Genomic DNA, 27,293 nt, shown 5'->3' on the forward strand with positions numbered 1-27,293 from the left:
TGGAACAAATTTAACACTTCAGATAGACAAAAAAGCTGAAGTAACTCAGCGGGTCAGACTGAAGAAGGATCTTGAACCAAAACGTCACCCATTCCTTTTCTTCAGACATGCTGTCTGACCTGCTGAGTTACTCCAGCTTTTTTGTGCCCATCTTCAGTTTAAACCAGCATCTGCAGTTGCTGACTATAAATGTAACACTTCTGTATCATTAATAAGCAATGCAAGGATCCTCAACATCTTGTCCTCTGAGGGCAAATTTAGGTTGCAAAATCTACTAATGAACAATTTAACAAACTTGATGTTATTGCACTATGTTTACCCTTACCAACTGTCACTGCAGCTAAGACGGGAGACACGATAATGGACAGAACAACTCCCCCAGCTACAGCAAGTCTTCGTCTATGATTTGATATCTTATTACTTTCACAACGACTATAAATCTGTAAAAAGAATAAACACACAATTTTACATTAAAGTAACACCATTTTAACTTTAAAAATCTGTAATTTCTCATTGCCTTTACGCAAAGCATCAGTCTTTAAATGTAGTTCTATATAAATGCAACCAGCAAATAAATGGGACTTCTTAACATCTTGTCCTGTGTACTTGATTCTTAGAATCCACCCAGCTAAAACTGCAATCAAATATATCTGAGGACATTGTGGGAAACTAGAGAGGAAATTGTGGGAGCCCTGGTTGAAATTTACGAATCTTCTTTAAATACAGGAGAGGTGCAGGAGGGTGTTGTGCCTCTATTCAAGATGGGCTGCAGGGAAAATGTTGGGAACTGTAGGCCAGAAGAGCTTAACATCTGTAGTTGGAAAGTTACTAGAGAGTATTCTAAGGGATAGGATATACAGGCATTTTGAATTTCTGCTTAGAATGGGAGAGAAAATAAAAACAAAACAACATACAAGAAAATCAGGTTTGCCCACTTGTATGTTTGTTATCAGCTGTAAAAATAAATGCAAGAAAGACATTTATATCTTCTCCCAAGTTTAACAGTCTTCAGCCAATAATGAAATGCATACTGCATTCCCAAAACTCGATAAAGCAAAAGAAGAGTATGTCAAGATAACCGTGCAAATCTAAAAGACTCGGGTATGACTTTGTTTGATGCCCTCCTTACCTTTCGCCCCACATAGATGGGGACACCAACCATCATGACTGGAACAGCAATGCCAGCAATCAATGTAATTCCAACTGGAGCACCAACCAACATGCCCACTTGCCAGAGAATCTTCTTTTTCCGGCTCCAAGGTTTTTTGCCCCAGAAAGTGCAGCCAGAGGGACTACAAAAATAAGGTAACAAGTTAAAAAGGGATCATCTCCCCACAAAGTCTTTGACTTCCAGAAACAATTTAACACAGGAAGCATTTGAGTTCATAAATTACAAAAGTATCTAAAGAGCCTTTGAATGCATGGATTATTAAACTCAGCTATGATGTCAACGGGTAGTAACAAACTCATCAACTTAAAAAGGGAAGTAAAATTGTGTTTAAACTGAAGTCCACTCTTGACATTGGAAAATTGAAACAGGTTCAAAAACACAAAAGTCAGTATACCAGTTAGTATATTAAAAATACAAGGATAAATATACATACTGCAGCATTTCGAAACCAAAATAGATGATGGCCTAAGAGTGTTGCCGAATTCTGTCTCCTAAAACTCACTTGTAACTGGATTATAGATACAGAATGGCCTGCAGACAAAGCATCTATAGCCATTGGTGGGCTTCTGGTAGGGGATACACAGATGGCAGTCACGCATAATGCTCATCCAAAACAGAGCTGAGACTAAAGCTTTCAGAGAATCTTAATTCAGGAGTAGAATCTCAAACAAGTGATAAAATACCCAAGGCAAAAGAAGAGTTCCAGGTACAAACAAGTGGTGGTGTCTGGACCTTTGTTAATGGAAGCATTGATGCGCATTTTATACTCATTTCTAGCCATGCATGTACATGTCTGTGCTCTGAATCTGTCGTCTTCAGTCACAAGCCTCCAGTCTTTACCAGGAACCTTCTCAACTACTTCCCACTACAGGTGCACAACCTTTTATCCGAAAGCCTTGGGACCAGACACTTTTCGTAATTCAGAATTTGTCGGTCTTCGGAATGGAATTTTTTTAGCGTAGATTTTAATGGCTGGCTCAGTGGTAGAGTGCTCGGCTCATATCCGCAAGGTCGCGAGTTTGCGCCTTGATCCTGGCAGTTACTCGATCGCGAGTTTGAGTCTTCAATGTCGTTTTTTCTTGCAGAATAAATGTTTGTATGAAATACAGTGTAGGAGAAGTGTACTGACTGTGTGGGCAGAACTTTGGAAGTGATTGCCCACCAGTCTAAAAAGCCGATGTGTCTCCCTGTCCCTGGGATAGCAGGGGGCGATCAAACAGCACAATACCCCCCTCCCCCTCCAACTCCAGAGGAATCCGCTCCCCGATGGGCCGCTACCAAAGATCATAGAGGAGCTCCTCTATGATCTTTGGCCGCTACAGCGACAAGTGGCAGTTCGCCCACAGCCCGAGCTGCGCCCCCTCATCCGCCACCCCAAGAACAAGACGTACCTTGCACACCATCAGCTTCTGCCCCTACGTGTTCCTCTGGAGTTGGAGCGGGGCTGGGCTGGAGTTGCTGCTGGCTGTGGGTCTCTGGGATCTCCGTGCTTGCAGTGGGCCTGGGGGTCGGTGGGCGGCGGTGGGAGCTGTGGACCTACGGACCTACCTCCGTGGAGCTAGCCAGCTTCGGAGTGTGGAGAGCTGCGGGGGCGAGCTGCTGCGACCCGACTCCGGTGGATGGTGACACCGGGAGCTCGCGGGTCTCCGGTGGGAGACTGCTTTGCGGGGCACCGGCAGCGGCGACTTCTCCCGCCCGAATTACGGGGTTGAGAGCAAACATCATAGAGGTTGAGAGTGACCTGGAGGGGGGCCTTACAACGCCCGGCGCGGCTGTAAATTGCCGCGGACTTGCTAGCGCCCGCCGGGGGCTCCAACATCAAGACCGGGGCAGGGCCCTACATCTCCCGGCGTGGCTTTGAGTGGCCGCTCCCCGATGGGCCCCTACGACGCCCCGAGCTGCGCCCCGTCATCCGCAACTCAGGTTCCTCTGTAGTTGGTGTGGGGCTGGGCTGGGCTGCTGTTGGCTGTGGGTGTCTGGGATCTCCGTGCTTGCGGTGGGCCTGGTGGTCGGTGTCCAATTGGTCCTGACACGGTCCTGCTGCAATCGCCGACGTGAAGACAGTGCAAAGCCCCCGCGCCGGTGCAATGGGCGGGGAGCTGGAGAGGGGAGGGAAGGGGTCACACACATGGCCGGGAAGCAGAGGGGTGTAGGTGGGGTGATACTGAAGCGAGCGACAATCTGCTGCTGCCTGCCCCGCTGAGTTAAAAAGTTCCCACGCAAGACTCACGAAACACTGTATATCGTGAGTCTACCGTGGGAACTTTTTAATTCAGCGGGCAGGCAGCAGCATATTGTCAATTATTAACCCTCCCGCGCAATATACCCTCATCTTCTCTTTTATGAATGGGGATTTAGTTCCCCTTTCTTCGAGGACCGACCGGAGGTTCCGCTGTCACCTCTGCGGGCCGCCCTCGGTGAACGTTTTCAAGGACCTTTCTTCAAGGACCGAAAAAATGGCCGCTATTCGGAGGTTTTCGTTATTTGGATCTTCGGATAAAAGGTTGTGCACCTGTAGTAGGCGTTCAGCTGTTCATAATTCCACCCATCATGAAGATATGACCTTCCAACAGGACTTTAATAAAATGAACAGCAGCAACCATTACACGGCTATTTACTACCTCATTAAACCCTAACTCCATCAACCAAAAGGGACAATTTCTCAAATTCTGCTGCCTACACAAATGTGTCTCCATCTGATGCTTATTTCATTACAGTATGCAAGTCATTACCCTAACAGATAGGTCAATTGCAGAGCCAATATCAAATGAGAGATTAGTGTCTAACAATGTCACATCGCTACATCAACAATTATTTCAATCGGAGTCTGACTCGATTCGTGAGCCGAATCATCGTCTGTTTATTTCCCTTCACAGATGATGCCTGGCCTGCCAGGTCCTCCAGCACTTTGGGTTTTGCTCAAGATTCCAGCATCTGCAGTTCAATTCTCTCCAACAATAAAGGCTCATTAATTTCCAAGATCTCATTCAGTGCACCTCACCGATCTCTGGAGTCATCTCTTATTGAAGAGGGAATACGTAATGTAAGCACTTAAAGACACAGGAAATATTCTACCAGTGGTTGCTCTGCAAAAACCTTCAAATTAACCCGAAGGATGTGAACCAATTATTAGTTAATTCTACTAGGACCACATCTCTAGTATTCCCGGGATGGCGGGACTGACGTATGATGAAAGAATGGGCTTGTATTCGCTGGAATTTAGAAGGACGAGAGGATATCTTATAGAAACATATAAAATTCTTAGAGGATTGGAGAGGATAGATGCAGGAAAAATGTTCCCGATGTTGGGACAGTCCAGAACCAGGGGTCACAGTTTATGAATAAGGTGTAGGCCATTTAGGACTGAGATGAGGAAAAACGTTTTCACCCAGAGAGTTGTGAATCTGTGGAATTCTCTGCCACAGAGGGCAGTGGAGGCCAATTCACTGGATGTTTTCAAGAGCGAGAGTTAGATTTAGTTCTTCGGGTTAAGGGAATCAAGGGATATGGGGAAAAGGTCGGAACGGGGTACTGATTTTGGATGATCAGCCATGGAATGGCTCGAGGGGTCGAATGGCCTACTCCTGAACCTATTTTCTATGTTTCTATGTTAGTACCATGCTCTCATCAACTCCATTGGGCAGAGTACAGCTTACATGCCTGACACCTGACTGCCAAAATACAGACATTCTATTCTATCTGTCTTGGGAAGAGACTGTACGGTGGACAGAGGAAAATATATTAGATATGCTCCCATCGACCCATTAATGGGCATGACGTTGGTAGAATTGCTACATTACAGCTTCAGAGACCCGGGTTCAATCCTGACTACGGGTGCTATCTGTACAGAGTTTATACGTTTTCCCCGCAACCTGTGTGGGTTTTCTCTGAATGTTCGGCCAGCTACGGTACGTGGCCTCCGGGGGTTCATAGGGATGGTCACATTTTACCACCGGTTCCACCGGCTGTAAAACTTTTGCAGTTGCTGACGGGCAAGCAACGGGAGATACAGTGGGACAATGTCGCCATGGCGGCGTTTGAAGGGGCGAAGGAGGCCTTTGCTCGGGCGACTATGCTCGTGCATCCATCGGCCGACACCCCCACAGCCCTTACTGTAGATGCCTCGGATCTGCGGTTGGCGGTGTTTTGGAACAGTCGGCTTCTTTAGCTGCCACCTGTCTTTGAGGTGATCCATGGGCTGGACCACCCATCCATCCGGGCCACGATCGCTATGGTGGGCCGCAAGGTTTATGTGGCACGGACTTCAGAAGCAGGTCGCTCGCTGGGCCCGGGCGTGCATCCCGTGCCAGACATCAAAGGTGCATCGACATGTACGTGCGCCTATTCAAGACTTCCAAGTGCCACATCGGCGCTTCGATCACTGCCGCCGTCCCAGGGTGTTTCACATCTGCTTACAGTGGTTGACCGTTTTACGCGGTGGCGAGAGGCCATCCCGCTCACAGACACTTCAACTCAATCGTGCGCTCATGCCCTCGTGGCAACTTGGATTGCCCGCTTTGGGGTTCCACTCACATCACATCCGACCGAGGTGCCCAGTTCACGTCTGAACTGTGGTCCGCCATGGACCGCCTGTTAGGGATGCAGCTCCACCACTCGACAGCGTACCATCCCCAGTCAAATGGGTTTTTTGGAGCGGTTCCACCGCTGTCTGAAGACCGCCCTGAAGGCTCGTCTCACGGGCTCTGGGTGGATGGACGAGTTGCCATGGGTCCTGTTGGATTTTCATACGGCCCCTAAGGAGGATCTGTCATCGTCCTCTGGGGAGTTGGTGTATTGGGCTCCACCCACCGTCCCCGGGGAGTTTGTTCCTGCTGCTGATGGGTCCCAGGAACCCCCGTCATCTGTGCTGGTCCGCTTACGGGAGAGGGTCGGCGCCCTCCCATCCCAAAGTCGCGTCACGAAGTGGCCCTTTCCCATGTGCCACTGCCGCTGTACGTTTTTCTTCACAGTGACTCCCACAGGTCGCCCGTGCAGTGCCCGTATGAAGGTTCCTTTTGCGTGCTGTGGCACGGCCCTACTACATTTGATTTGGACATGGGAGGCCGGCACAAAACTGTGCTGTGGCTCGTTTGAAACCGGCCCACTTGGACCCGAGCGAGCCTGTCCATGTGGCTCAATCGCCCCGTCGCGGGCGTCCGCCGTCCTGGGCTCCCAGAGATTCTTCCGTACCAAGCAAGCTCCCGGGGTGTGGGATTGTATCTACTCGTTTGAGTCGCCTCGTTCGGCGTCCCGTCTGGGTCGGTGCCTCTGGTTCTGGGGGGGGGGTGGGGGGGTCATGTGGCGGCACTTGGTGGTAACCCAAGGGCACAACGAACCATCGGCTCTAAAGGGCGGCATCTTGGTGTGGGAGGGGTCGGTACCTGAGTTGGTATTTAAGGCCGGGCAACGCCCGTGACCTTGGTGGAGTAGGGAGCTGTACTGGAGAGAACAAACTCGTCTAGTGCACACATCTCGTGTCCGATTAGCGTTTGGCTGGACTCCTTTGCGTCCCCGCCACACAATTATTACAAGGTAACCAGGCTATAATAGTGCTAAGCAAAGTATGTATGGCGACTAAAAGAAAATCGATAATAATTTGTTTCTGAAATAGGGGTGTGGTTAGGGTAATGTGCCAGATAATGTAGTTGAGGCAGGTACAATAACAACATTTAAAAGTTTGGACAGGTTCATGAATGGGAAAGGTTTAGAGGGAAGGGGCCAGACACAGGCAAATAGGACTAGCTTGGATGGGGCAGCATCAATCTTGCTGGGGCTGCTTGACACCACATTTTGTCTTGTTGATATCATAATCGGTCACAATTCGTTTAACTCTGGAACTAACTCTTTTGTCTATTTTTGACTCAAGAATGTAATATTTACAAATTTGGCTTTGAAGAGCCCGAAATGTGCATCACTGAGCTGGCTGTTGGTTTGGTAAATGCTGCTCATGGTACAAAACATGACACTGTTCATCAACTTGACGTTTGGGAAAATTACGAGAGAGCATTTGGATGGTTTGGATATATTTTGCTTTTCGGGAACTGAATATATCTGAACATTTTGTTCCCAATTACACTAATTGTTTATTTCTTCTGGAACAGGATGGCTGACGGAGGGCTCATCGTAGAGCACGTCTTCAGTAATGCAGACAGCACATTTCCAGGATCTGGAGTCTTTCATGTATCTGATATGTTGAACAATAAATAAACAGTGAACAAAATTGGTTGAGTGCACGGAAGAATCTCAAAAGGTCAGGATGATATATCTATCTGGCAATTTTAATTGAAACCAGCTGCAAATTTTTTTTCCATTGATGTGCTGGCTTCTGCTGCAGTTGAGGATAGGAATGTTCATTGAGCTTTCTATTCCATCCCTCCTCCCTCCAGTTATTCAATCACTCCCACTTTCCACTGAACATTTAGAAAGATTGCAGAGCTTTGATGCAATTTGTTGGCAATGCTGTTGTTCAGCTGGATCTATCGCATGGCGTTTCTGCTTTTTATCATGTATGTAGGCCTGTGCTGTAGCTTCGCTAATTTAGCATCGCATTTTTAGATGCATCTGCTATTAATCCTGGTACATTCTTCCATAGTATCTACTGACCCAGGGTTGATTCCCTGGCTTGGAACAAGAAGTCATAAAATTGTCAGAGTGACTGACTACAAGAGATTATATGATCACTGCCATTGATGTATCGCAGCACCCAAAACATCCAGTCCTTTTCATGTGATAGGAGCAGAATTAGGCCATTCGGCCCATCAAGTGTACTCCGCCATTGAATCACGGCTGATCTATCTCTCCCTCCTAACCCCATTCTCCTGCCTTCTCCACATAACCACTGACACTGTGCTAATCAAGAATCTATCTATTTTTGCCTTAAAAATATCTATTGGCTTGACCTCCACACCCTTCTGTGGCAATGAATTCCACTGGTTCACCACCCTCTGACTAAAGAAATTCCTCCATATCTCCTTCCTAAAGGAGCGTCCTTAAATTCTGAGACTATGAGCTCTGGTCCTAGACTCTCCCACCAATGGAAACATTCTCTCCACTCTATCCAGGCCTTTCATTATTCGGTAAGTTTCAATGAGGTAGGCCCTCATCTTTCTAAACTCCAGCGAGTAGAGGCCCAGTGCCGTCAAATGCTCATTGTATGTTAACTCAATCATTCCTGGGTCAGGAATAAATTTGAAGGTTATTAATTTCATAGTCAATCCCATTCAGCATTGTGGTCATGGAACATGATTTTGGAGAGTTTCCATAGACTTTAGGAGAGTTTCCATAGTCTCCACAAGGAAAATGAAGTTGTCATTTGTACCTATGACGTCATGGGCAGGCACAATTATAATACTTAGATTGGTCAGCACGAGTAGGTTTTGTTCCTTCCTATATTAGATCTCTCGGTATCTGATGTGGACTGTCTGGCTGCTTTGTTCTTTATGGCTTGATGACATGGTGTTATCAAGCCCCTCTTAACGAAGGGCAATCAGATTAACAATCAGAATAATTCTGTGCTGTTTCTGCACTGTGTTTCTTCAAAGTGCTTTTTAACATGAATATCATTGGTGAGTTGGTAAATTATTTAAAAAAAGACACCCTGCAGTCTAACACAATAAGACGTGCATCCTATTCAGTCCAGAATCAATATTGAAGACTCAAAGTTAAAGCTGCACCTTTCTCATTATGTTTACATTTCTACCTATTGGCTGGACAGAATAGGCACAGAGATGATGGAGTAATAGTTTAGGACATACATACATTATCTCTGACGTATAAAATTAATCTGGGCTGAAAAAACAAACATGAACAGGTTGTGCAATAGTTTTGTCCAATTTAATATGTCTTTTGATATTAGCAAGGAGGCTTTTCAGAGTCGGCTAGGCTGGTAATGTCTTTCTCCAAATAGTTCCTGTTTTACTCAATGGCAACCACATTGCATTGTATCGAGAATCACTTGTTGGGATTCCTTTTCCTAAAAGATTATTAGTAAAACGAATGTGTATTTATCACAACAACCTGTGACCTATCAAATAACTTGATTTGAAAATCACCAGCTTTTGCTGTAGATTTTGAACAGATGCCTTTCGATATTAGTGAAGGATTTGGAATGGCAGCTCATGTTTGTGTTTAAAAGACCAGGTCAGAGGCTGGGTATCCTATGGCGAATAACTCATCACCAAACAGTCTTATGTCTTATCAGCCTGGATGAGTGCAATGCCCATGTATTAAATGACACAATCCAGGACAAAGCAGGCTGCTTCACTGGCACCATATTCACCATCCCATTAATTCTCTCTACCACTGGCACAAAATGGCTGTGGTACGTACCAACTACATAATGGCAGTGCATTGTTTCCACTCAGGCTACTATGACGTTGCCTTGCACGCTTATAAGGTGCAAGCCATCACCCACAACCTCTCTCATTGAGAGAATAGTGGCAACAGCTGTATGGAAACTCTTATACAACCTTCTGACGTAGAAATACATTCCTGTTCCTTCATAGAATATAAAACAGTATGGCACATGACCAGGCCCCAAGACCCGCAATGTGTGTGTCAAACATGATGCAAATTAAATAACTCCTTCCTGCATGTAATCCACACCTCCTGTGGGGTCTACGGGTTAGTGGTGCAATATTGCCTTGGGGGGATCAGGCCTCCCGTGTGACCGGGACCCAATGGGTCCCAGTTGGTCTAGTATGTATTACTAAAACTCTCATCTTGTTTGTTTGTGAGTCTGTGTGTCTGTCTGCCTGTCTGTGCGTGCGTGTGAGTCATGCCATGAATGACGCCAAAACAGTACACAATAGAGCTACAATTTTTGGACCACCTTACTCACCATTGTCCTGTGGTGTGTTGTATCGTTTCATTCAGATTGATGGTATATTTTACAAGTTAGTCACATTTTTAACTTTACAATATCCAGTTTGAGAAAAATCACTTGAATTTGCAGTGGCAGTTAGTAGCTATGACGACACAATGGGATCTCATTTACATAAACTGTATACTTAACTTTTCACTGCAAAAAATCCAATTACACTTACTGGCCCTGCCCATTACAATGTTGCAAATCAAAGGACATTGAGTCCTGGCAGCAAATGCAATTGGATTTTTTTAAAGTGAAACGTCATTTTTTTTTATTTTAAAAGGAGGGAGGGTGAAGAGCAGGGGGTGGGGGGAGTGCTGGGGGATATGGGGAAATGAGCCGCCCCTGAGCAGTTGGAGGCTATGGGTGAGGTGGAATATTGCGTTGGGGGAAACGGGTGAGTGGTGGAATATTGCATTGGGGAACAGGTTACGTTGGACGACCAGGCCTCCCATGGGGGCTATGGGTGAGTGGTGGAATGTTGCGTTGGGGGAACGGGTTGTGTTGAAGGACCAGGCCTCCCATGTGACAGGGATCCAACTGGTCCCACTTGGTCTAGTATCCTTTAAATGTTTTCCCTATGAACTTAAAGCTATGTCCTCTAGTCTTTGACATTTCCACCATGGGAAAGAGGTTCTGAATGTCCACCCTAACTATGCTTCTCGTAATTTTACATACATCTATTAGGTCTCCCCTCAAGCTCTGCTGCACTCATCCAGGCTGATAAGGCATGATTGTTTGTAGATGAGTCACCCCTATGTTCCTGAGAAAACAATCCAAGTTTGTCCAAACACCCCTTTAGCTAATACCCTCCAACTCAGGCAGCATTCCGGCAAACCACTTCTGCCACCTCTCCAAACCCTCTGCATCCATTCTGAAATGGGATGGCAAGAACGGCACACAATACTCCAAATGCAGCCTTAGCTAAGTTTAATAAGCTGCAATATGTGTTCTTGACATTTATACAAAATGCCTTAACCCATGAAGGCAAGCATACTTATACCATTGCTTGTCTACTTGTTTCGTTATGCCCCTGTCCCACTTAGGAATCCTGAACGGAAACCTCTGGAGACTTTGCGCCCCACCCAAGGTTTCTGTGCGGTTCCCGGAGGTTGCAGGTGGTTGCCGGAGGTTGCAGGTAGTGGACGCAGGTAGGGAGACTGACAAAAACCTCCGGGAACCGCACGGAAACCTTGGGTGGGGCACTAAGTCTCCAGAGGTTTCCGTTCAGGTTTCCTAAGTGGGACAGGGGCTTTAGTTTCAGGAAGCTATGGACTTGGACCCGAAGATCCCTCTGTACATCTATGCTATTAAAGGTCTTGCCATTAACTGTATACTTTCCTCTTACGTTCATCCTTCCAACTCATTGCATTTGCTTGGATTCAACTCCTTCATTAATCTGGTTCTAAATCCTGGAACTCCCTTCCCAATGGCACTGTTGAACTACCAACATCAGAAGAGTTGCAGTGGTCCAAGGCAGCTGCTCGCCATCACCTTCTCGAGGGCAATTAGGGATGGGCAATATATGTTTTTATTGCCAGTGAATGCTAGACCCTTAAAATTAATGAATATAGAAGGGACAATTATCATTATGCTCCAACTCCCTTCTGGGCAGAATGACCAGTTGAAGTGGGATAAGCCCAGTGGCTTATGTGCATTACTATATATTTTCTATTGATTCTAAAGGTTACAATTTAATTTGTAAACCATCTTAGTCAAACCATGGTATCCTTAAACCTGCTCATTTACCTCATGTTAGGCATTTCTTTCTGCTGGCTGGGTTTTCACATGCACTTGTCCTCCTAGAGCTGCCTGCTAAACAGACTTCGTGGTATCTGCACTGCAAGGCACCATGGCGGCCACTAGATGGCAGAAAACAAGTTATAACTAAAATTGACTCAGCTACCTCTTAAATAACCTGAACTAAATGATCCCAATGTTGGGCCCATCAGGAAATGAATACTGTTAATTATGGCAAAGAAAGCATTGGTGAATGCTGGTTTAATGAATGCTTGACAGCAAATTCAAAAGGTTATTGAACTTGGCAACTCTGAAGCATTTTTGCTTTGAAATTCTTTTCCCCGAATGAAAAATTGAAGTGCGAAGAAAAGATTAATAATAAAAAATGATATCACAGCATAATGAACAATTATTCTTTTAAAATAGGAACCAAATTCTGAACTGTCCTTATGCAAATACTCCTACTCAATATGGACAATGCTCCTATTATAGTTACTATGAAGAATAAAACAAAATGATGAGCACTACATTTGGGCTTTATCATGTATGGTTCTACCTCCTCTGCATATTTTTACTTCAGCATTATTGGGTACCCACCAGCCCTCCTTTAAAAATTGCTGCCATTTTTTCCCCCCAAGCTCAAATAAAAGTAACTTAGGATCTTCCACTTGGCCTGTTTGATTGGAACAGTTTCTCCAGCCTTTCAACTCCATTTACTGTCAATTTGTATTTTAATTGCCATTGTTCAACATTCCCAGCAATATTTATGTAAGCTCTTAGGGCTAATGGAATCATGGGGAAAAGGTAGGAACAGGATACCGATTGTGGATGATCAGTAATGATCCCGCTGAATGGCTGTGCTGGCTCGAAGGGCCAAATGGCCTTCTCCTGCACCTATTGTGTATGTATCTATGTAACTTATGCTTGAAAGTTTCTAAAGGTTTGGCACCCACCATCTTTTGGGAGACAGTGCACCAGGCTACGTGTAGCAAGGGAGCTTTGTGATAACACTGCAAAATGGGTGGGCCCGAGTTTTAAAATTATATCCTCTTGTTCTGAAGTATTTCTCTACATGTGACCTTTTTTTTGGACACTTTATATCTTCAATCAATACAATCAGGGGAATACAGTTCAATCAGATGTTTAACATTTTTGTGCTTATGACAAAAAGGATGAACATCAAAAGGACAAAGTTTAATGTGAAGAGTCAAACAAGATTTTTTTACAGACTCACCGAACTGTTTAGTCCCCCCGTGTTACCTCAAACATGACCATGAGAGAGAATTACAGTGTATTTTAAATACATTTCTTAGTGCAACTGACTTGGCTGTGAATCTTGGACACTTTACCTACCAATGTGGGTGCATTCAAATTATGATTTTGCTCTGCTCAATGTGTACTAAGAGGAGATTTCCTGCTGCAATTTGATTTATGTGGAAATGTTGATGTATGTTAAATTGATTGAGTGGAACCTGTCAGGCTGCATTGAGAGGCAGACTGCTTAGCCTTAAATTTACTCAAAAACTCTAAATGAATGTAAAATGACTCAAGTCGTTGAGTACCAATTGAGTCAATGAGGTGAGTATCACACACTGTGGATGCTTTCTCACAGGACAAATCCCTGGGGATTAATGGTCTGTGCACGTCTGTTCGTCATAGACTGCTGGCACTACATCAGACATCTCAGATTTCCCCCTCACACCCGCAGAACTTGCAGGATGTTGCTCGGTAAGTACTAGCCCAACACTGCCATTAAGCCAAAGATATACAGAAAATGTTGGAGTAACTCAGCAGGTCAGACAGCATCTCTGGAGAAAATGGATGGGTGACGTTTTAGGCTGGGACCCTTCTTCAGACCGATTGCATAAGGGAGTTACCTAAAATTGGAGAATTCAATCCTCATACCATTGAGTTGTAAGCGACCCAAGCGGAATGCAAGGTTTTGTTCCTCCAATTTGCATGTGGCCTCACTCTGGTAATGGAGGTGGCCCAGGACAGAGAGGTTAGTAGGTCAGTGCAGGAATAGCAAGGGAAGTTTCCCCCCCACCCCTTCCACCAAACATCTTCCAACTTGCTCCATAGATTGTTTTGGGCTCACACCTGCTTCTAATTCTAGCCTTTGTCCAACAATCTGCCTATCAGGGAACCTCAAAGAAACTGCCTGACCTGTTGAGTTACTCCAACATTTTGTGACTATCTTTGGTATAAACCAGCATCTGCAGTTCCTTGTTATTTCATTTTGATTGCCATTAAGCTTGCTGACATGGATGGCATTATTATTTGGCTGAAGTTAGTTTTATGGCACGTTATAGCTCTCTCCAGACTATGACCCCACCACTGAATGTAATTTACCTGAAGTCATTGGCATAATTTATTTTGCAAATCCTTCCACCTCAGCGCACAACCTCACTTTCTATAACTGTACATGGATCACCCCAACCACCTTTAAAACAACAAGCAGAACTATCGCTGTAGTCCCATCAGTTCAGCCTGTTTTTGTCTCACTTAATTCATTTATTCCTATCTTGACTCTACTCTTTCTCCCCTTAATCATTCCTTTCCCAAGTACATCCGTGACAATCTGATGCCCTCAGCCATTGGTTTCCAGATTCCGGCTCTAACAAGCTCATTCGCACCAATCTCTCTGCATCTACATCTCATATCTGCTCTGCCTAAGGGGCCTCCATCTCTCCCTTGAGCAAAGTCCCAAACCAGTTCCCATCCTCCAATAATCTCTTTTGTCTGGCAGAATTTGTTCACACATTAAACACTTTATCCTCACCAATGTCTTCCAAATCAAAGTCAATGGGAATCAGAATGGGTCCAAACAGTGCCCAAGTCTGCAGGATATGTGGAAAATGCCTTGCTTCAATCCTACTGCGATCAATGCCCTCGCTATTCTCTCACGTGCATAATGACTGTACAATGTTTCTTTCTGCTGTGGCACGATATGCAATTATTATCCATTCTGTCAGTTTCCAACTTGCTCTCACCCTCATTCTGTCCTCTGAACATTTCAATTTAGTGACAAGTACTCACCACAAGCCACAGACTCCAACAACTACCTTTCCAGTTACATCAGTAGCTTTACTTGTGCACCTGCACTGCATACAATATGGTTTCTTCTACACTACGGAAACTAAAAGCAGATTCTATGACTGTTTTGAAGAACACCTCCATTCAGTCTACAAGTATGACCTCAAGCAGTTAATTTAATTCTCAAATCTCCTCACTACAACCACCGTATCTTGTCCCGACTTGGTTCCAACAAGTTTAAAGATGACTTCAACTTCCCAATAGGGACATTAGAACCGTAACTTGTAATTTAACAATTTCAGATAATCAACAATCGCAGCCTCATATTTCATATTTGCACATACACACCATTTGTTTCCTTCTACCCTCTAGCTATCACAAGTGCTCTGTGTTCTCGCCACCATTCTCATTTTCCAACAAATTGTTACTCCTCCAAATATTCCCAGTTTTATTTCCAACTTTAATTCCTGTACAATAAACCTATTCATATTTCAGTGTGAAAAATTAAGCATTAATCATATACAGGATCAAATTGCTCACCCCTAATAAATACTCCTTTATTAACCAGTACTAAACGTGCAGCAAATAAGTAATCGTCCCACAAGAGATTAATGAAAAATAAACCAAGTTACGCTGACTTAGCTTAGCTGTGTCAGCATTGCTGTGGAGATCCAAGATTCCCTGCCCCTCTCCCATCTTCAGGCAGGTGGAATGAATTGTTGAAAGAACTGCCGATGCTGTGTAGGAAGGAACTGCAAATGCTGGTTTATACCAAAGATAGACACAAAAAGCTGGAGTAACTCAGCGGGTCAGGCAGCATCTCTGGAGAAAAGGAATAGGTGATGTTGACCCGCTGAGTTACTCCAGCTTTTTATGTCTAACTGCATTTCAGGATTTTCAGAACTGAAGATTTTTTCCACCCATATAAAAATAAGGGAAAAAGTTAAGAAAAAAATATACGCCAATAATAAATCAATTCAAACCAATGCAGCAGGCGTTTCTGCATGTTCTGACTTGTACAGGTAGTATCAAAAACTCTTCTCTTTATCCAGATTCTTCAGGTGGAATATAATGTAACTTAATACCACACCAACTAGCCATTCATGCCTGATCTATGTCCAAAATGCTCACTGAACCGTTAATTCTAATGATATTTTACAAGGAGAGACATCTTACAAACAAAAACTAGAAATGCTTTTTTTGTGGCTGGATATGGAAAGACAATATCAGATGCAAGTCAACTCTGTATTTAGCTGAAGTGCAGGCAACATTTTCTTGCCCCATTTCTCATTTGTGATTAGTTATCATGCGCACGCCACAAAGGCACAATAGACATACAAGACAATTGCATTTTACAGGCAAAGAGGTTAAGTTGGCCACTGTTATAAAATACTTTCTATTCACTTCCACGATCTGGATTTGTACAGAAAATTGAAATCCCATTCACAAGTTGTACTGAAGATGAAAACGTGTTTAGAGCTGTTTGGAATATTGTTGAGAATCTAAGCTGTGGTACCTGAGGTAGTGCAGGTCTGTTATTTCCTTCATGCACAGCCAGCAGAATTGGCAGCCACACACAGCGCATGTCATTCTGTTGCAACTTCCATCGTTCATCTTTAGGATAAACGCACCACATCGGGGACATGGCTTGATCTCTTCAACTACATAAGGGAGGAATTGGGGGAGAGAACACAATCTTTCTTACTTTACAAAGTGAAATCTCACATCAGTAACTTCCCCCCACCCTAGCACCAATCTTGATCTCAATTCTTCCCCATACTCACGCTACGCCTCAACATCTGCACTGAATCGTATTCAACGCAAATTAATTTGATAAAGGGGAGGAAATAATTAACAATAGGACAAATATTCAGGATACAATTCCATAGCTAATTGCTCAACAAGCAAATTATTATGGGTTCAAAGCTGATACCAACCACTAAGCACATCTGGTGAATGTGACGTGACATATTGTAACTTTTTTTTGCAGTCTATTACAATGAACTCAAGCTTCCAGTTGCATGTCACTTTGATTCTCTATTGCAATTCCATTTTCTCCTCCTAAACTGTTCCAACAATCCTCAGGTTTTCTGCCTTCCATGTAATTTCAGCCTGATATTTTACATTTCTTTCCGCATTTGGTATTTTCCCCCCCTCACACTTTTCTGGAAATTTCAGATTCCATTCGCATATTTCCATTTACACCTTCCACAGACAAACCTTTATTTATCACTACCATTCAACCTTCACTACTTCAACCACGTATCATTCATTTTTTTCTTCTCTCCACCCTATCATAGACCTTCCCTTTCATTCTCTCTACCCCATCCCACATTCCTCCCCAACTTGGTTTCCCGAACGTTTTGCACTTTTGATGCAAGGTCGTCAACCTGAAACATTAATTGCTTCTCTCTCCTCCAATGCTGCTCAACTGCAAGACCATTTCTAGTAGTTTCCATTTCCATTTCAGATTGCCAACTGCAGCAGTACGTTGTTTGTGTAACATTTAAGCAGGCAGGGCATTTCTTGGTCTGGGCAAAACTTCAATTTATCCTGCAGAGCAGAAGCTCTACGTTGAATTTCAGCTTGCCAACTGATGTCTCTTACAATGGAAATATTCATGCTCAGTTCCAACATCCCAGGGAGTTAAATGCAACGCTTTTTAGGTTCTTTCATAAAGAATGATACATGACTAAGATTTGAGAGAACTTCTTCCCCAGAGCCACATTTCGGATGATGGAGCAGTGCATTTTTACAAATGTCAGATATTTTTCTAGTCTTTATAAATTATAAAATAAAATAGTCAAAGTCAAATTGGAGATTGTTCCCCACTCCCATTCTAAGCCCACTTTCAAGAATGGAGGAGACATCTTGCTTAAGAGAACAAATGTATTTTATTCAGACATCATTTAAGGCAACATTTTTGATGGCTGCAACAAAAGATTTAAAAGGCGTTAATGTACTGAGCTTGCCATTAGAAATCCAATTTATGCGGTACTTCAGTGATTTCCAATTTATTACTCAAGATTGCTGGAAAAAGAGTTGACAATCATCAGAAAAAGTAATTTAGGATCACTGTCAGAGTGAGACATCTTTAGATGCCGCTGAATGAAATCAAAATAGGTGTGATATAATCAAGAATTGTGTTTGAATGTTATTTAAAAAGGAACATTTACTCAAGATCCAGGGATCCTCTTGATTACTTCAGTCTTCTATTTCACCAAGTCTCTATACATACATGGGATAACAGGAATTAAGAAAAAAATAATTATAGGTATTTACCAGTGCAAACAGCCTTCTAAATATCTTACTGAGAGGACTTGTAGGTGCAAATATTGTTTTAAAACAGTCAGCCTCACGTGTATAAAATGCAAGTTTGCTTGTAGTACTATTACAGTAGCACTGTACAATTAATTTTATTAATTACAGTACTAGTGTACAATTAATTTTAGCCTGTATTTTGTTGGGAGAGGAGAGGAGAGGCATTGTTATCCACCCTCGTGTTGACAAGTTCAGATGGTGGGCATTCCACAAATGTTTCAGTATATCACTTAATATGATGCAGAGTATAACTTTTAGACATGGCTAGGCTCAAGTTATACTTGGCAGATACTAATCATGCAGATTTCAGATAACATAAAACCTATTCTGCTCATGGAAACTGTAGTCTAGCCTGTGTAAGTGAGCCCATTGTGAAGAGGGAATATTATGAGATGACATCTTTTGCCATGTAATTTTCTGTCCCCATTTGGCAGCAGAGCTCAAAGGTTTCGGGTACTTCCGTTTATGTTTTTAAACCTGTAAACAAGTTGAAAACTTCCATAGCTTGTGAATATAAAGAAATGTAAAGTGTGCATATCATTTAAAGATAAATGGAAAATATTTCAAATATTATAAGGAAAATGCATTAAGTTGAAGTTACTATGACTATTTTGAAAGATTCCAGATATGCATGGTATATACTAGGGAATAACGTTTTCATTACTTCATCTCAACATCACGCCACTGATACAAAAATTCAATTGCTTCTTAATTGACATACAAACTATAACTGCAGCTTCTGTTTTCTCAATCAAGTTAATTATTTAGAATTTAGAATTTTGAGTACACAAGTTTGTCAAAATTTGATCTTTTTTGACTATTAGTGATAATGTGCATATTGCTACAATTAGCATTCTAAGGTTTTGCTTTTTTTTGTCTCACTTCGTTGAAAAGGTTTTAACATTAAAATGTTCAAATATCCAATGAGCACCAACCCCTTACTTTAATTAGCAGAAAAGTTAATTTCCTAAACTGAAGATATACTGAAAAACAACAAGTACAAGAAACTGTAAACAACAAGAACAAATCCAGGTCAGAGATTTTCATTTGTTCATACAAAACATATTAAATGAATAAACCACTATTATCAGCGAAATATGTCACTGCAAATGACATAATACATCAAAAATGCATCTCTTATGCCAAAAATTTCAGGATGCTTTATTTCATTTAAGTGCACTAATTAAACGGCTTCATGCCAATACTTGGCCCTGCAAGCTCCTTATAATCAAGCTCCTTTTCCAAAATTTGATCTCATATCCAAATTTAAAAGATCTTAAATTAATTAAAATACTATTGTCTTCGGGTGTTGGAAAGAACTGCAGATGTTGGTTTAAATCGAAGATAGACACAAAATGCTGGAGTAACTCAGCGAGACAGGCAGCATCTCTGGAGAGAAGGAATGGGTGATGTTTCGGGTTCTTCCGACTGTCTTCAATTGTCTTTGGGTGTTTTACTTCTAGATAATGGTGATATATTGCCATATGCAAACTCCTGCAGAGTGAACTGTTGCTATCTACTGTTGGTCGATTAGTTTTTAACCAATATTTCCGATTTTTATCATTCACTTTCGCAATTTTCTTGCCCGGATGCAGGTCAGGTCAAAAAAGAATATTTAACATCTACTACCATAGATTTTTTCGTATTAATTTATAAGCTGCATTGACATTTGGCCCTAGAAGCTCTTGAACAGCCAGGCATACATGTTAATCCTTGGTTAACTCATGGTTTTGATGTAAAGTTGGTCCAAACAATCTGTGTTTGAACTGTATTCTGTATGGAAAACCAGGATTTCTCTTCTAGGCAGATAATTGCTAATAGCAAGTACCCACAACTCTGGTCGGTACATCACCCGGATAATTATTGTAATTTAGAATTTTGAGTAACCAAGTATACAAAATATGCTGTAAACAGTCAGGACCTAGTTTGTTGGACCAAAAAAAGTGATACAATTTGTGGAAAATACAAGATAATTAAATTGATGACAAGTCTCCAAAAGGTTTTAAGGCATTCATGCTGGTACCTACACGCAAATTACCCAAATAGTAAATAAAACGAGCTGGAGCAGGTGATTTACTGGAATGGTAACAAAAGTGCTGCTTTTCAGTTATGTGAAGAGACTGGGCTTGACATTCTTTACAGCACCAGTGTACAATACAATACGGTTTATTTGTGACATAATACGTGTGGTCAAAATTATGATGGCTTTTGTTAGACCAAATAAAGTGAAACTGTAAACAGAACATTAAGATTTATAGCAAATGGGTTGGACAAAATAAAATAAATAATATTTTGTAATGATAATTTAGAATGCATTGGCTGAAAGGGTTGTGATGGTAAAGTTCAAAAGGGAACTGGATACATAATCAGAAAGGAAACATTTGCAGGCCTATGGGAAAGAAAAAGGAATGAGATTGAATGGACAGCGCTTTCAAAAGTACACTATTGATCTAATGGTCGCCTTCTGTAACCAGGAACAATATAATTAGGCCTGGAAGTCAATTTTGTCTATAACTTGGAAAATGTACAAAAATAACCCAATATGTTAACCACATCTCCACAATATTGTAATATGTATTACAACATGTATATTATGTTGTCATACAAGTACATATATTGATGCATTCAATCATGTATCACCATAATATTTATGTGAATGGCACACAAGATCACAAGTGCAATTATTAAAAGGGGAGAGACAAGTAGTTCTATGGTCCAGGATTTATTGACACAGGTTGATCATATGCTGAACAATCCAACCACATTTTTGTTTGGAAGTGGAAAGAACTAATAGAAATTGCATTAATTGCAATGTGTAAAAAGAGTTGAGATATTGTATTATAATTTTGCTGCATGTCATTGTGGTATATATATCATGTCTTGATTGGTGGATATGTTTAGTTTGTGAGTTATTTGAAGCAGAAATAATATGTGAATGCAGACAAAAGTGCTGGAGAAACTCAGCAGATGCGGCAGCATCTATGGAGCGAAGGAAATAGGCAACGTTTTGGGCTGAAACCCTTCAGGCCGAAACCCATCAGTCTGAAGAAGGGTTTCAGCCCAAAACGTTGCCTATTTCCTTCGCTCCATAGATGCTGCTGCACCTGCTGAGTTTCTCCAGCACTTTTGTCTACCTTCGATTTTCCAGCATCTGCAGTTCCTTCTTGTACATAATATGTGAATGCTTCATTGAGCATAATTCCGACTGGTAACTACGCACTTCGGCCGAGCACATTATCGCACGCGTCATGCAAACCGTCTTAAATGACCACCTAAACTGTCATTTGGCAACCTAAAAAGCTGTCAAGGTTGCCCGGCTGGCAACAGGGAAAAAAAAGTTGTGAGAGCCATATATATATATATACACATAAACACACATATATGCATACACACACATATATGTATGTATGTATGTGTATATATATATATGTGTGTGTGTGTGTATATATATATAATATATTTATATTATACACACACACACATATATGTGTATGTATGTATATATATGTGTGTGTGTATATAATATATATATATTATACATACACACACATATACATACATATATGTGTGTGTATGTATATATATATATATATATATATATATATATATATATATACAGGTGCACAACCTTTTATCCGAAAGCCTTGGGACCAGACACTTTTCGTAATTCAGAATTTGTCGGTCTTCGGAATGGAATTTTTTTAGCGTAGATTTTAATGGCTGGCTCAGTGGTAGAGTGCTCGGCTCATATCCGCAAGGTCGCGAGTTTGCGCCTTGATCCCAGCAGTAAACTCGGTCGCGAGTTTGAGTCTTCAATGTAGTTTTTTCTTGCAGAATAAATGTTTGTATGAAATGCAGTGTAGGAGAGGTGTACTGACTGTGTGGGCAGAACTTTGGAAGTGATTGCCCACCAGTCTAAAAAGCCGCTGTGTCTCCCTGTCCCTGGGATAGCAGGGGGCGATCAAACAGCACAATACCTCCCTCCCCCTCCAACTCCAGAGGAATCCGCTCCCTAATGGGCCGCTACGGCGACAAGTGGCAGTATGCCCACAGCCCGAGCTGCGCCCCCTCATCCGCCACCCCAAGAACAAGACGTACCTTGCACACCATCAGCTTCTGCCCCTACGTGTTCCTCTGGAGTTGGAGCGGGGCTGGGCTGGAGTTGCTGCTGGCTGTGCGTCTCTGGGATCTCCGTGCTTGCAGTGGGCCTGGGGGTCGGTGTCCCGATGAGGGGGCGCAGCTCGGGGAACGGCTTCTGGTGGTCCTGACGTCTCCGGCCAGTTTGCAGTTTTCCTCTGGAGTTGGAACGGGGCTGGGCTGTTGCTGGCTGTGGGTCTCTGGGATCTCCGTGCTTGCGGTGGGCCTGGGGTCGGTGTCCCGTTGGTCCTGACGTCTCCGGTGACAGTGCAAAGCCCCCGCGCCGGTGCAATGGGCGGGGAGCTGGAGAGGGGAGGGAAGGGGTCACACACATGGCCGGGAAGCAGAGGGGTGTAGGTGGGGTGAAACTGAAGGGAGCGACAATCTGCTGCTGCCTGCCCCGCTGAGTTAAAAAGTTCCCACGCAAGACTCACGAAACACTGTGTATCGTGAGTCTACCGTGGGAACTTTTTAACTCAGCGGGCAGGCAGCAGCATATTGTCAATTATTAACCCTCCCGCGCAATATACCCTCATCTTCTCTTTTATGAATGGGGATTTAGTTCCCCTTTCTTCGAGGACCGACCGGAGGTTCCGCTGTCACCTCTGCGGGCCGCCCTCGGTGAACGTTTTCAAGGACCTTTCTTCAAGGACCGAAAAAATGGCCGCTATTCGGAGGTTTTCGTTATTTGGATCTTCGGATAAAAGGTTGTGCACCTGTATATATAAAAAACTCTGATCTTGGATGCTTGTGTGTGTATGATCACATCTTCTCGAAAAAACGACGTGCCAACGGTAACATTTTCCCATATTCCGGTAGAGATTTATCTCGTGAAGTCAAAAATCGCCTTATCTGAAAAATTCATGCATTATTTCTCGAGTTGTTAATCAAAATGTTCAAAAATATGAAGAAACTTGGAAGAAAAATAACTACTTTTTCCTGTGCTTACAGCTGTGACGTCACAATGGGATTGTTGTTGCTATCCAAGTACACCGAGTCGTGCTAACCCTAGCAAGTGCAAATGCATTTTTTTTTAAGTCACAATACATGGAGTTCTGCTAGACCTAGCAAGTGCAATTGCATTTTTTTAAAGTAACAGTACACTGAGTACTGCTAGCTAGCAAGTGCAATTGCATTTTTTTTAAAGTTTAAAAATGAGTGATGGTGCATAAGGCGAAATGAAGAGCCCCTGCGCAGTTGTCGGCTATGGGTGAGAGGTGGAATATTGAATTGGGGAACGGGTTGCGTTGGGGAACGGGTGAGTGGTGGAATATTGCGTTGGGGGAAACAGGTTGCGTTGGGGAACCAGGCTTCCCGTGTGGCTCCCACTTGGTCTAGTAACACTCTAAAAATCTTGATAAATTTAAGCAGTCAATTCAATATTTAACGATCGAACTGCCTCCAGTATATCTAAAGCATCATCGAGACAAAAGTTTGGTCACCATGAGTCAAGCAAGTGAATATTTGAATTTACCATTTTAGAAATGTAATGCACGGTTGTTATAACTTAATTATGGAGTGCAAATAATAGCAGGCAGCCAAGAAATCAATAGAGAAAAAAACACTAAGTGTTGGAGTGACTCAGTGGGCATAGCAGCATCTGGAGGACATGGATAAAGAGACATTTCTGTTTAGAACCCAAGACATTACCCATCCATGTCCTCCAAAGATGCTGCCTGATGCAATGAATTACTCAAGTACTGTTTTTTTTTTGTAAACCAGCATCTGCAGTTCCTTTGTTATTCTAAGAAATCATAACAAGCAAGGCAAAGAAAACATAAATGACTAAAAATATTAGACCATTAGAGCAAGGGCTGCACAGTGGGGCAACGTTAGAGTTGCTGCCATACAGCGCGAAAGACCCGGTTCGATCCTGACTATGGGTGCTGTTTGTACGGAATTTGTGACACGTGGGTTTTCTCCGGGTGCTCCGGTTTCCTCCCACACTCCAAAAGTACAGGTTTGTTGGTTAGTTTGCTTCGGTAACTTGTAATATTGTCCCTCGTATGTCAGATCGTGTTAGTGTACGGGATGATCACTGGACGGCGCAAACTTGGTGGGGTGATGGGCCTGCTTCCGCACTGTATCTCTAAAGTCTAATAAAACTTAATTTACTTTTAACTACATTATCACTCCGAAAGAGGAGATCCTGTTAAGTTGTGTTTGTACCATTAATTATTTTTTTGCCTGATACAAGGTGGGCATCAGCATTCGATGCACTGTACAATTGACATAGACCCGAAAAAATTTTGCACATCTCAAATAGTTATAAACATGGGCTGGCTGAAGTATGGGTCACTGCTCAAGATTTGAGTGGACAGACATTGAAACTTTTGGTCCTTAAATACAAGCAAGTGAAAGAACCCAAATTGGAGCAAAAGTATTTCTGTTTACATATACTATTTTCTAATAGAAAACATAGAAACATAGAAAATAGGTGCAGGAGTAGGCCATTCGGCCCTTCGAGCCTGCACCGCCATTCAATATGATCATGGCTGATCATCCAACTCAGTATCCCATCCCTGCCTTCTCTCCATACCCCCTGATCCCTTTAGCCACAAGGGCCACATCTAACTCCCTCTTAAATATAGCCAATGAACTGGCCTCAACTACCTTCTGTGGCAGAGAATTCCACAGATTCACCACTCTGTGTAATAAAATATTAACATGAATGTAAACTTTAATATTCTTTAATTTCATAAATTTATTTCTCTTTTCAGTTATGTCTGGATAGAGTGGATGTGGAGAGGATGTTTCACTTGTGGGAGAGTCTAAGACTACAGGTCATAGCCTCAGATAAAACAACGTTCCTTTAGGAAGGAGATGAGGAGAAATGTATTTAGTTAGAGGGTGGTGAATCTGTAGAATTCATTGCCACTGAAGCATGTGGAGGCCAAGTCAATAGATATTTTTATGGCAGAGATAGATACATTTTTGATTAATACGAGTGCCAGGGGTTATGGGAAGAATGCAGGAGAATGGAGTTGGGTGGGAAAGATAGATCAGCCATGATTGAATGGTGGAATAGACTTGATGGGCCAAATAGCCTATACAATTATAAAAGGACTGGGCAGGCTAGATGCAGGAAAAATGTTCACAATGTTGGGGGAGTCCAGATCAGCCATGATCACAATGAATGGCGGTGCTGGTCCGAAGGGCCAAATGGCCTCCTCCTGCACCTATTTATTTCTATGCTCCCATCACACGAATTTATGAAACATTATGTCAATTGTTTGCGCAAAGAGATGCATTTATTTATTTTTTCTCCCTGGGACCATGAATGTCCTTTAATACTTTGAGTTTGTCAGGCTGTTCATTAACTTAAATAAAAGTACAGATGGGCCGAATGGCCATTTTCTGCTCCTATCACAAGAACTAATGTAAAAATAGGGATTATACGTCCCAAAAAAGGATATTTCAGCCACCTTTCTTGTTTGTATATATTTCTATATCAATTTGTTATAAACAAGCATTAAGCATTAATAGCAGTGGAATACCAGAATGCACCTAGTTTCCATTGAGGTGTGGAGGCCTTGTATCAAAATGGAAATCAGAAGCAGCGTTGGCAGATTCATTCAAACAAAGATTCAATTGGGTTAGGATAAAGGAATAGTGTCTCAAGGAGAGATAGAATCCAACCAGCTATAGTCAAAACTATTCATCATCGCAACGAGAAGGTAAAGTAAAGGCAACAACAAGACACACAAGGATGTATTGACATGAGATGTGGAACTTGAAGACCATCAGCCTCTTTAAAGACTTCATCCAGCTTAATCCAATGATGGCACAAATTTGACTAAATCTGTCTCCATTACTATATCTGATTTCAAACTATCAATCAAATAATTTGTAAACTACATCCATCTACAGCAAGGTTAACTATTATTACTTTAAATACATTTGATAAGAACATGACTGATTTATTCAAAATGCCACACTAAATCCAGTTTCTAACTCTAAAATGAAAATAAACAAAATAAACTTTCCGGCTTAGATAATAACTGTTTTTATATGGAATTTAGCCATTGCTATTTGTCATTCTTAACACTTTTATACCAACAATTCCAGTACAATGCAAGGCAGAAACAAGTTATTAAATTACACAAAAGTATAGCTTGTGCCAAATTTTCTCATTCTTTTTGCATAGACATTGCTATCGACTGACTGATTTTCTGAATGTAGCATCTAAAGAAACAGTAAACTGGGTAGGTTGCCTCTGTGTCATGTCAAGCTCAAAGGAAATATAAAATAACAAAGACATGTGGGTTGTAGGGTTAATTGGCCTCTGTAAATTGCCTATAGTGTGTAATTGAGAACGTGGGATAACATAGAACTAGTGTGAAAGTGTGATCGATGGTCAGCATGGACTTGGTGGTCTAAAGTGCTTGTTTCCAAGCTGTATCACTAAAACTAAAAAACTCAACTGAATGTAGCATATTATGACCTTGCTGCCTGTTCAGTTTAAACAATAACTGCTCTCTGAGATTCCTTGGCAGATTTTTGGAACGAGGTAATATGATGATCTTATTTGTCGTCAACGTTCACAATCCGTTCAGCTTGGTATAAAATTTTAAGTGAAGCTAACCAAAAAGAGATTTAAAATGATGGATGCAAAGTAGGTAATTATGTACCAGCAATAACTTGCCTTGTTAGTAAATCCCTCTGATAATTACAACCACATGTATTTCAAATATAGACTGATGGATTTATTTATGATAATGTGAAAATTATGAATTTCAAAATATTTCTTGTTTGAAACACTGAGAAAATTAACAAATCAAACATTTTTCTTTCAGTACAGTGGGCACATACCGTTGTCAGTTTCTTCACTGTGAATAAGAGAGGTAGAGTGTTTTTCTATCCCAGCCACAAACACATCCCTCTGTTTACGAGCTTCACTGCAGGTTTGGTCCGGGTGCCAGAGTTGTTTGCAGTGGTAACAGAATTCAGTTGCACAACCCGAACGCTCACATGTCAGCTTTGGGCAGGTTGCACAGCCATTGGCAATCACTCCATAACTGT

The 27,293-nt window shown here is 42.3% G+C and overlaps 1 protein-coding gene across 2 annotated transcripts in view; it reads right to left on the bottom strand.

The window, feature by feature from the left end:
- The window catches only part of LOC116973177 (E3 ubiquitin-protein ligase RNF19A-like), an 82,719-nt gene that overhangs the window by 7,964 nt on the left and 47,462 nt on the right, over positions 1-27,293 (bottom strand). For both annotated transcript variants that reach the window (XM_033020986.1, XM_033020987.1), the window contains exons 3-6: positions 27,084-27,289; positions 16,330-16,474; positions 1,130-1,292; positions 326-440 (exon numbers count right to left, since the gene is read on the bottom strand). In XM_033020986.1, the coding sequence (XP_032876877.1) occupies positions 326-440; positions 1,130-1,292; positions 16,330-16,474; positions 27,084-27,289 (629 nt within the window). The remainder of the gene's footprint in view (positions 1-325; positions 441-1,129; positions 1,293-16,329; positions 16,475-27,083; positions 27,290-27,293) is intronic.

Source organism: Amblyraja radiata, chromosome 5, assembly GCF_010909765.2.
Source record: "Amblyraja radiata isolate CabotCenter1 chromosome 5, sAmbRad1.1.pri, whole genome shotgun sequence".
Classification (NCBI taxonomy): domain Eukaryota; kingdom Metazoa; phylum Chordata; class Chondrichthyes; order Rajiformes; family Rajidae; genus Amblyraja; species Amblyraja radiata.